The sequence below is a fragment of the Austrofundulus limnaeus genome, unplaced genomic scaffold, assembly GCF_001266775.1.
Source record: "Austrofundulus limnaeus strain Quisiro unplaced genomic scaffold, Austrofundulus_limnaeus-1.0 Scaffold486, whole genome shotgun sequence".
NCBI lineage: Eukaryota > Metazoa > Chordata > Actinopteri > Cyprinodontiformes > Rivulidae > Austrofundulus > Austrofundulus limnaeus.
The window spans coordinates 266,629-278,590 of NW_013952888.1; the positions used below are offsets into that span (position 1 = coordinate 266,629).

Consider the following 11,962-nt stretch of genomic DNA (forward strand, 5'->3'; position numbering starts at 1 on the left):
TGGGAGCAATGATCGTCAGCCTGATGGCTTTGTTTACAAGTTATAGTTCATTTGCAAAAAAGCACAATGTGAATGCAAACCGCACCAAACAAAAAAAAAAAGTCCATTCTTGGTCCGGACCAAACAATTGGACCAAAGAACTTTCCTGGTCTGAATACACCCTTAKTAATTAGCTACCGTTACCTGTGAGATGACCGTCGAGTCACAATTCAGGTAGTAAGGGAGGTCGGACAGTGAGCAAGGCAACTTCCAAGTTCCTTACTCGCTTGGACCGTCCAGGCACGAGTTACTCTTTCAGCGCCAGCTTAATCCACATCAGCCACAGGAGAGGGGCGAAGCCAAACTGGATCCCGGTTCCAAAATAAAATTTGCTCCCCACAGGAAGTCAAGACAAAGTTGCTTTGTGAGCCTTGAGCTCTTGTTTTGGGTCACACCAGGCGTTGGGGTGGCCCGGCCGAGAAATACGTCCTTTGGYGCATGGACGAATTACTCTGCCTAAAACGCTAGTTCTCCCGGAGGAGAACAGCTGATCAGTGTYGAMGGAAGGGTGTCCGTCTCCTTCTACGGTCTGGGCGGAAACTGTGTTAGTAATTTAAAGAGGGTTTTTTGGTTCTGCCTTCAGTCGATAAGTTTAGTACACAGATRAGAGRAATGTTAGTTSAGAAGTTGCCAAGATGCCAACTTATCTTTAAACATACATTATTGTAATCTGTGTAGTTCAGAAACAAAACTTRTTGACCTGTTTAGATATTGTYTGATRAGAACTCTTTAAAAATAATGACTGAAATAATGAATTACTTCAAACTCAAAACATTTGCAACATGATTCAGAAACATAAAACACTTGTGTTTCATCAAAACTTAAATCATAATGATTACTTTAGTTAAATAAGATATTTCCACAAAAAAATCAATAATATAGCTGAAATCACATTGAGGGAGAAAAGAGATGTGCCCTCTTTTCTCCTGTAACTTGATAAACATTGTCTCATGATTATCAAAATGTGTCATAACTCTAAGAGAAACATAAATCAAATAAAAAGAAGATGATTCTGTTTATTATCTGATTAAGAAAAAGAGAGTGTCTCTTGTACAGTTTAAGCTGACCTGTTGTGACCCAAATTCAGGTTCAACCGGATCAGAGTTCTGTCTCTTTATCAGAGGTCTGAGGTCCAACACAGTTTCCTTGATATTTCGCTTAAGGTGACCCCTACACCAAGAAAYGTTCAGTTTGAAATGTTTACAAGATATTCAGCACTTAAACATTTGCACTTGTAATTTAGATTTTTTTTGTTTCATTTATCTTGAGATGTTTGATGTAAAATTTTAGATCATAAAATCACTTTACTTTTCAGTAAGTTATATGTCTTGTACAATTCTGGTTCCAGGGTTCCCGTGGATCCTTAAAAAGTCTTAAAAGGCCTTGAATTCATCAGTCCAAAACAAAGCCTTAATTAGGCTTAAAATGTCTTAAATCAATCTTTCAGTGATTATAAAAATGTTAACACATTGTAATTAGGATGATTGTAATTTGTTTCAAATATTAAAATAATTGGTAACATTTATTTATTTTTTAAGTAATTTACTGCCTYGCTCAGCTAGTTGTTTTGTGCTAAAATAAACATTTGGGTAAAATTGTCAAAAACTTGGTTTTTATTTTACACTTGTGTTTTTTGTGAAGTTGGTCTTAAATTTCATTTCAAGTGGCATTAAAGAGGTCTTAAAGGTCTTAAATTGAATTTGCCTTAAGCTGTAGGAACCCTGGGTTCAAATAAAGAATTTTATGTTTACTACATTGTTAACTAATTATTTGCGAGTTAATGGTAACTGTGATTTAATTAAAAAGTGAACCTGCAAAACTCTGATGTTATATGTGATGCGGTCGAAAATTTGGGTGCACCTAACTTTTGTGCTGGTGCACATTAGAAAAAAAAGTCACAGAAAAAAATTAGTTTAGAGCCCTCGTGTGTCAGAAATGTGTTTAACTGAATACTCAAATAATGCACAGGAAACTGATTCAGTTCTCAGACTTATTTAATTTCAGACATTCAAAAGTTAGCCGTTCCCTCAGAGACAGTGGCATTGACAAAAAGATACGAAACAGAATTGCAAGTGTCGGAGCTGAAGTTGTTCTCCTTACTAGTGACAAGGATGAGATCATCAGAGGTCCAGCACATGTTGAACGACTGGGAGATAAAAGTTAGTGAGGGTTTGGACATGTGCAGAGGAAGGACAGTGAGTATGTTGGTAGAAAGATGCTAGTGATGCAGCTGTCAGGAACAAAATATGAAGGCAAAAGAGGAGATAAATGGATGCAGTTGGAGCAGAAGTGGACTTAGAGTGAGATGGAGGAGAATGACTCGATGTGGCATCTCCTGAAAGAAGATTATTACAAAAGTCCCAAATTACTTTTGGGACTTGTAGAAGAAAGTTGTTGTATGTTGGATTTTTAGCAGTAGCTGCAACGTTCAGAATCTTTTTGAGAAATGTGCTTGTTATGAACGATAAAATGTGCGATCGAAGGTTTTCTGCGATGTTTTGCAGACTGGCCAAGAAGTCGTGGTTTGGTAACTTCATCAGCCTGGAGAAGGAGGAGCAGATCTTTGTGCTGATCAGAGACAAGCCCCTCAGCTCAATCAAGGCTGACATTGTCCACGCCTTCCTCTCTGTGAGTGCAATCAACCTCTGAGCAGCCTTGTGCATACAATACACTTTTCAGTGTTAACTTCACTGATTTTAGGTTTCCATCTTTCTCCTTCCCACAGATCCCGTCCCTCAGCCACAGTGTGGTGTCTCAGAACTGTTTCCGGGCAGAATACAAAACCTCGGGGGGCCCCTCGGTCTTCCAGAAACCTGTCAAGTTCCAAGTATTTTATTTTTTAATTTTGACAATTTTTACAATAGAGCAATTAAAGTTACAGAACGTAAAGAATAGAATACTTTAGTTTTAGGCTCACCATTTCCGGCTGCATAAACTAAAGACTAATGTTAACAGAAGTGGTTATGTCCTGGTCAGTGGCAGTCAGTCAGGATGGAGCAAGTGTATAAAATAATTCACATGGCACATATCTTGAAATAATTTAATAAACTAGAAGTATACTGGCATATTCTATTCAAATTATTTGTTTGTGTAAAGCTTCTTTCAGCTGTTAGGTGTAAGCTTTTCCATGGAAAAAAAAATCAAATGTTTTAAGGATGCAAGCATCATTTTGCTTCCTTCTTGCAGGTGGATATTGCTTTTTCTGAAGGAGAGAGGGAACGAGAGAGGGAACAAGGAGAAAAAGAAGGACGGAGAGAGATGGGCATCTATAGCGTCACTTTCACTTTACTAACAGGTATGAGGYTCAAAGGAACAGACGGGGAAATAAAGCTGAACACATGTGCCCTGAGCTACAAAAAGCTTTTGTGACAAAGCAGTGATTCACACAGGCTTCATAAATAATGGTGTGAACCATAAAAAGTGCATATTTRCCTCATATATGTATTCAAATGCATTCATAATCTAATAACCTTACCTAAACATATTTTAAAGGGAATCAAGWCCTTTCCAACAGAACCTGAAGAACAAACCAAAAAAGGACAAAACCAAACTYGAAACGTGGTCAAAGTTAATCACCTGTGATAAATGTATTCACTGTACACTTCAGTGTGTTCTTGTACCTGTGTGAGTAATGTGAGTAATGTTTACCATTACTCCCTTATTTCACTAATGTCAGTTTTTATTAAATGTGGCTTTCAGTCTGTAGATTCTACCAGAATTTCCTAAAAATGAAATAAACGTATAACTTCAGAATGCAGTCACTTGAAATTATCAGTAATTTAAAAATTACTTCTTTTATTTACATTATTTCTTTGAATAATTTTACAATTAAATGTTTCATGATGTTTATGTTTAAAGATTGTTCTTATCACTCCCAACTGGCAACACAAACACCCTGTAAATATAAAAGATTATCAACAGTTTAGGGATCTGAGGCAACGTACTGTATTTTGCAGATTTTATTTAATTTGAATGTTTTTTTTATGTTTACATAAAGGCAGGGGTGTCAAATTCATTTTCACCRAGGGCCACGTGAGCGTCAYGGTTTCCCTCAAGGGGCCAGTCGTAATTAACTTTGAYGTTTGATGTTTAACTTCAACTAAACCGAAAATGATACGTTCCTTGTCTCATTGCTACAAGTGAGCAAAAATACAAATRAAAGTAAAAGTAAGAGAKTTTTATTCACTGTTGAGTTGTGGTAAGTCTTGAAWTCTGAACTCTCCCACTTTCTGATGGGGAATTCCCATACACAATCGACATGCATTATGGGAGATGTAGTTTCTGGTCAATGCTGCTTTTAAAGCAACTTAKTTTGAGACATTAATRCAGGGWTACTCAACTAAATGTCTCAGGGGGCTACAGTTACTCAAAGCCAACTATTCATGTAAAACCAATTTTCGTAATAAATCAATTAAAAATAAAATTTTGTGGTGGCGCTTTTGTTGGGCCTGGACTGAAGTCACCCATGGGCCACATTTGGCCTGCAGGACTTGAATTTGACACATGTGCATTAAGGCCTGATATTTTAAATTAGATGCTGAACTTAAATACATTAACAGGTCTTTTTAAATTATTTTAGAATAATTGATGTTATTTATAGGGATAGCTTTTCATTACATGTAGGGCTTTTTCTAATCTTTTAGCTCATTCTGTATTGAACGATTATTTTAGCTTTTGTCTGCCAGAACATCTTCATGAAGGCAATTTGTTCCAAGTTTAAAAGCTCCACCAAGTGGTGAACTCAAACAACAATCCAATGATTTCACTTTATTTACAGCTGGCTCATTTTGGGACATTGGGTTAATGATCTTGGAAAAAATAAACTGACAAAAAAAAATTCATGTGAAAATGCAGTGTGAATACGGAATGCCACATGACTTTGATGAAAACTGAACTGAATTGTTAAAGTTAAAACAAATAAAAGATACGCTAAAATGAGCAGAGCTGTTGCTAAAAGGCTAGCAAAACTGTGGCTAAAATTAAAACTACAAGTTAAAATTTAGAAAACACGTATAAGGATCATAGGGAAACAAAAACGAAGCATGTCTGTTGAAGTACTGGTCGTTCTACAATGTTTTGAAGAAATTGAAAAGATCTCGTGTATTTTGGGTTTGACTTATAAATAAAGTTAAATACAAATAAATAAATAAAAAACTACATACTGTAAGTTACAAAGGATTTTTATGAATGGTTAAAATAGYACAGARTAAACAGAAGTAATTTCCAAAACAATGTACATAAGAAGTTATAAACAGGACCACATAAATACTTAATCAGCAGTCACACAATAATACATAAGAAATGTTGAAAAAACTAAAGAACTATTGACCTGTTCTCCCCTCAGGTCCTAGCCGCAGATTCAAACGAGTTGTAGAAACCATTCAAGCTCAACTCCTCAGCACCCACGATCAGCCTTCGGTGCAAGCACTGGCAGGTGAGCACCTCCGACTCACACACACACAAACCACACACAATCTACARGAAACGTCTTCATTGCTTCTCCGTCCAACTGAACCACTTTGCCCAACAGATGAGAAGAATGGTCAGCTTTCCCACCAACCAAGTGGTCCTTCGCGTCAGAACTCTCGGCATTCTGAGAGCGAATCAAATCGAGGAGAAAGGGAGCATGTAGTCGATGGGGTGAGCCTGAGCAGCATCAGCAACAGCGAGGCCGTTTTGCAACGACGAGAGTCGGGGAAAGATAAGACCAGACTCCTTTCATCTCCCAATGGGACACAGTCTCATCCATGAAAAGAAAAGAATGTCAAGAGAAGCAAGAGTTGTCTGCTGAGCGTCTCTCTCTCTTCCTCCACTCAGTCCTTTCTGCATACTCTCTTTTACCACTTCCTTATTTCCTTCCATGCATACTAACTTTTGYTCCAAACAATGGGAAGAGGACGCCCCAGAATTCTCTGCCTTCAGTAGAAATGTATTATTTTGGAGACAAACAATTCTGATTTTCAGTCAGACCTCCAGGGCAGAGTGATGGTGTCCAACAAATTCCACTTTTACTACAGAAGGACAAGAAAAGCTCAAACCCTGGGAAACAAGTCGTCCACCAACTGAGACAAATCAAGAAAGCACATAATCTTTCCACCAAGCAATCACAAACAAYTTTTTGCTTCAAACTTAGAAAAAAAAAAGATCTGACTCGGTCAACAACACCAAGACAAAGTTGGCACATCAAAGCATTCTTATTCATCACCTCCTGGTCATTCAGTGTCATTACCTGTTCAATACCTGCATTGTCAAGTCTCCCAAGCATCTACAGACGAGTCGTGGCTTTCATCTTGTCCATACACTCTTTAAGTGAAGACAAAGGTGTTTTCTCAAGCAGAGGAATAACATAAGGGTAAATAGGACAAAGGTTATGTGAGTCTTGTTGTTTTAAAGCTGATTGTGTCTATTAATAATTAGTGAGCCRATTGAGTGATGAGCTAATACAATCACAGTTAGGAAGAATCTGATAATGACTGCAGCGTAGAGGAATAAAAAAAAAACCCGATGGAAAATGGATCTGTGGGGCTGTGAAATATAGCTGTACATCAAAGTAAATCTGTCAACAACAAAAAAAAGATACGACTTTTCCTCAAATGTATGAAGCCCTGCAGTTATGTCAGATTTACAATATTAAAGCTATGATACCACATTGCCTTTACTGGAGGAGAAATAAGTGGAWAACTGCTTGGATTCAGCCACTTTTTAAGAAACAAGTCACACCACAAGGGCCAACTCTGAGAAGTCTRAATGTCTGCTGTACGTAGAGGAACAAATACAAAACAGAGGATGGGWTGCACTATTTCTTAAAACAAAACGAGTGAGACGATCAAGAAGCCAATAGGTTTTTTTTAGGCATATTTAGAAATGAAAATGAGTTTTATTTTAACTTTTCTTATTATCTGTATTTTACAATATTCATATGCCATACATAGTACAGAATGCCTTGTTGCACACTGCAGTTTGTTCTGCTCTACATTTTGGTTGTGAAGCTTTACATTCCAAGGTGGACTCTCAGAAAGAGGAAATAATTCCATGCTAAATAAAAGTAGATGATCTTTGGTTTTGACAATTARAATGACACAACGGGTGCTTTCGAACCAGTTWTTAAGACTTGTGCRTATAGGGGTGTGTGTGTTTTGCAGCACTAAGGGAGCACTGTGATTGTGCAACACTCAACCAATGGTCAGTGCAGTTATGTCACTTAGGCACATAACATTCACCAACAAGACTCGTCCCTCATAGCAGACAGATGTGGGCCAGACCTGGTGTCAAGCCAGCTCTTCTGGCTGACTGCTGGCATGAGATGACCAGATTTCCGAAATTACATCAGTACATTTCCTGCTTTTTTATTTGTTTATAAAGATGAAATAAAGAAACTGGGACAGCTATGCTTTTATTAACATTTACAAATGGTATGTTTCTAGAAGCTTGCAGTCAAGCACAATGGAATGAAGTTTCAATAAAGTCACTTCATCTTCACACAACCTCTCAATAGGAAATGCTTCCCTCTCAGCAGGAAGTACTTCTCACACATGGTGTCCATTTACAGCCAATAACACAGACTTAAACATGAACAGCTAACCAACATGAACAAGATAACTCACCAGAACAATTCATTTTTACTCAAAAACATCTTTTAACGGTCATACACAAGCACACATAYACTGTCCACCAWGTTACCCAGCATCCCTTGCAGCTACACAGCCTTTTTTAAAGGCAGCATGCTCTGCCCTGCTTCTACTCTGTAACGTTAGCAGCCCGACCAGTTACTGTAATAGCTGTTTTTGCACTCATCGTGCTCACTCCTGCTTTCTACTCAACGACTGTAATAACAGTCTGTACTCAGCATTTTTTTCTCATCTACAAAATATTATTTGATTTGATTTATTTATTTAACAGGAAAAGATTATTAAAAATCAAGCCTGACTCAGCATGATTGCTGTTTTACAGCAGGTTCCTGTTCTGCAGCACATAAACACTCAGAATTACAGCATCACAATCACGTCATTATACACCATGGACACAAAGACAAACAAGCATACCAAATTTCAGGAAGGCAGCATTTGCAAAATAGGACGTCTAAATATGAGCACAACAAAAAGTGTCCAGCAGACAGCAGACAAGATTCTTATTAAAGGGCTGTAGTTTTGAAATAGACTTTATGTTTTGAGGAATGTCATTCCATGCTTTAGTAAGAAAGACCTCTGGCCGTAACAGTTTTTAAAAGTTGGTAATATCAGTTGTCCTTTTGTAACAGATCTAGTTGAAAGACCACTTCCAGAATTTGATTTGGGCAACAATGCACAGAGAGTTCCATAAGTGGCACCTTGGAAGATCTGAAAATATAAATTAATGCCACTATACAAAACATAATTCTGAAAAGTCAAGGCATCAGACAATGAAAGAACTGTACAATGAGTCCAACCAGGAAGTTTTTTTATGAATTTTGTAGGCCCTGTTGTAGAGCCTAACTATGGGTTCTAAGATTTCAKTTGTTGTAAGAGACCAAACAGGTAAATATATAATCTATCAGAGACATTTCCAGGGAAATCAGGGACGTCTGGTCATCCTAAGCTGGCATGGTCAGTGGTTTAACTGAATGTGGGCCACATCTGGCAAGGATGGCACTGTTGTTACGATGGCATACCACAACTGGCCCAGTTGTGGTTTGGTTTTTGTGGCGCTGGCTTATACATGGCCCATCGCTTGCAAACCACATCTGGACCACCAAAGGGCCGTCATTCATTGCGGTATCAGGGCTGAGTGGGCCAGAACTGGGCCAAACAAATCTTGCTATATGGGATATTACAAATAAGTCGACTTTGCGCTGAACATGTTCAAAATAGAGCACATCAAAGCAGGTGATGGCAGCAGTTGAGTAGTTTTTACTTTAGCAGTGAAAAAGGCAGTTTGATAGCACAAGTGCTTAGAGAGTATTTGATTTATTTGGTCAATCAACAACACGAATTGTTAGTCAGGAATATTAAAGACCGGCTGTGATCATAATTAGGCCATGGTCATGAAAGCAACTTAGCATAGAAGTGATAACTTCTGCTGTAGAGTTGTGCTTCTTGTGGGAGGCTGCAGGTGTATCAAAAATWGAATATCCTAAAAAAGTTAACATTTTTTGTGTCAGTCAGTTCAGAAAGTAAAACTCATTACATATTCATTACATATAGAGTGAAATATTTGAAGCCTTTTCTCCTAGTTTTGATAATTTTAGCTTACAAATATTGAAAAAACAAAATTCAGTGTCTTAGAGAATTAGAATATTACACTTGCATCTTTTGGCAGTCTGGGCAGGAGCAAACTCCTAATTAATAATAGGGGCTTCARTTGTCCCATTCCTCAAGCCAAGCTACTCCTGAACTGACTGATAAAAAAACTGAACTTTTTGAACAATATTCTAATTGTTTTAGATGCACCTGTACATTCTACTGAGGGAGGTGTTCTGGACTGGGCACACAGAGCATGGTGAGAATACAGGAGTGAAAGTAAACTAAAGTACTAAAACTGTAGAAGTGTCAGGATTGTTTTCACTCCCACAGATGYTTTTCAAATTTCAAATAGTTTGTGGAAATTATTTAGAGCATAGCGAAGTCATCATCCGGAGCTACATGCAATTTATTCTGTTGACAGATGTAAGCAAACAAATCCTTTCTGTGTTTTTAGATTAAACATTCTAYGACAGGACCACTCTAAAGAAAGTCTTAAGACTTTGCAAGCCACAAACCTCTATGCAACTTTAACGTTTGCTAGTCTCTTTGAGTTTGCTAGCGCACTCTAATAGGCTAGCTAATGCCTAGGAGCCTAGCATTGGCCTCACCTTAAGGCCCTGTCACACTATAACATTTCCAAAAACCTTTTGTCAACTTATAAAAATGTTCAACACTGAAGATGTCTATGTTAAAGATGGAACAAAAAAAAAAAAACTACTGGAACCCATTTTTGTTCATGTACACACTTCAGTGTTAAAGAGCAGTTTAGTCGTAACAATTTTCATAAGTCTGCTTAAGTTGCCTTAAATGCTTTAGTACGAGCGGGCCTGAAAATCCCTTTTAAATGTTATTTACATCAGTATAGTTAGTTGAGAGAAAAATTATTGGTGTAATATATGAATAAAAAATAAATCTTCCTTCAGCCCTGTCACACCATAACAGTTTAGACAACCTATGCCGACCTATGCAAATTGTGTCCAAGTTGTATAAGTTAGGTGTAAGTTTTGAATGTGTTACGCATCTGATGGCCAGTCAGTATTTGTGTACCTGATCAAAATKGACAGCTCATGCTGACRTGCTGCTGATAAGTGAGGCACAAGTTACAGGTATGCTACAGATAATTTGTGCATAAGTTCACATATGTTACAGGTAAGGTATTAATTTGTTACTCAGAAGTGGTCAYATGTCCAAAACAAGTGGGACAATCCTGAAGCGAACACGTAACTATTTTAACCCGACTACCTTCACTTATACAAAGCTTGTGCAATGTCAGTTTGACTTTTTCATAACCATTATCATATGTTATATTATTATATAGGAAAACTATGCAAGCAAAATCAACAAAATGAAAAAGGTTGAATTGTTAAACACAGATCTAATGAGAAACTTGCTGTTTCAACGACTGCTCTTGAGGTTAAACAAATGTTCATAATTAATTTCAATAAATTACAAGTTAAGTTAAATCTAGAATTTTCTGTCTCATGGCACCACTATAGAATAGTCCAGAAATAATCCATTTGTAGACCCTTAACAGCTGTAGTGGATTTTGTTTTTGGTCCTTTTTGTTCTTTGTGTACTTTGTTGCACTAGATTTCTGAAAACCCGCAAAAGAATACGCGTGTGTGTGTGTGTACATTTACCTGTAACATACCTGAAACTTGTGTAGAGATTATCAGCAACAGAAAATTTTGAACATGTTCAAAAATATGAACTGGTATGGCCATATGACAACTATGCCCTTTTGTATCAACATGCTGGTAGTTTAATCTAAAAAGCTAATATTTCCCTATAAGTTAATGCTGTGTGACACCTGTCACTGTCACATTTTCTTCAACAAGCTGTGCAAAAGTTACACTAATGTTGCACATTCTTGCAGCAAAAGTCTAAACATGCTATAAGCTTGTACATGTTATGTATAAGTTAGGGACAGTTTACACATAGGTTTCACTTTTGTTCAAGATGTTAACAACACGGTATGTACATGTCAAAAAGAGGCTTCTGTTTAAYGTTTTTTTTCTCTCTGTTCTTCAGCGTGTTAAAATGTTGGTGTAAGTTGTCTAAAACATCTCATTGTGACAGGGCCTTTCAACTAAAACGTGAAACAAAATGTTGGATCATAGAAATGTGGAACAAAGATGAATACAGTTATTAAAAGAACCATTAGCTGCTAAGATTTTTACCCATGAAACCCCACAAAACCATTAAACTCAGAACAAAGTTTTTCTACAATGGTCTAAATACTCCTTTGCTTYTAAAGAGGAAAATGAAAGGGTGACCTGATGAGGTAATGGAATGTGAAGAAATAAAGCATGTTTTAGCACAGGGTTGGATAAGAAAGCTCTAACAAAGGAACAAGAGGATGTAGATGTGTTTGTCTTGAGAGAAAGTCAGTCCTTACATAACCTGGGAAGAAAAAGTTAAGCCAAACTATAGGATGAACGTCTTTCTGTTTGCTGCTCCAATACTGTATATGTTGATTTGGATGTTACTTTTTTTAGGTTGAAACTAACCGTATGAATGTCACAGGATCTCTTTTTCTATTTTTCTTGACATATTTTGTTCTTTCTTTATTGAAAACTAGAAATGTTTAAATTTCCTCTTTGCAGTTTATTGTTTTGAAAGTAATATATTTTTTTGTATTGAATGGAAAACTGATGAGAAAATTTCCCGCAACAATCTCTGACACAAAGGGCCCTGTCTAAACT

The 11,962-nt window shown here is 37.1% G+C and overlaps 1 protein-coding gene across 2 annotated transcripts in view; it reads left to right on the plus strand.

Moving 5' to 3' along the window:
* LOC106530031 (serine/threonine-protein kinase BRSK2) overlaps nt 1–7,425 on the plus strand; it is a 23,214-nt gene extending 15,789 nt beyond the window's left edge. For both annotated transcript variants that reach the window (XM_014025587.1, XM_014025588.1), the window contains exons 9-13: nt 2,544–2,667; nt 2,765–2,866; nt 3,226–3,334; nt 5,384–5,473; nt 5,570–7,425. In XM_014025587.1, coding sequence (XP_013881041.1) covers nt 2,544–2,667; nt 2,765–2,866; nt 3,226–3,334; nt 5,384–5,473; nt 5,570–5,790 — 646 coding nt within the window. In that variant the 3' untranslated portion in view covers nt 5,791–7,425. The remainder of the gene's footprint in view (nt 1–2,543; nt 2,668–2,764; nt 2,867–3,225; nt 3,335–5,383; nt 5,474–5,569) is intronic.
* Nucleotides 7,426–11,962: the final 4,537 nt, after the last annotated feature.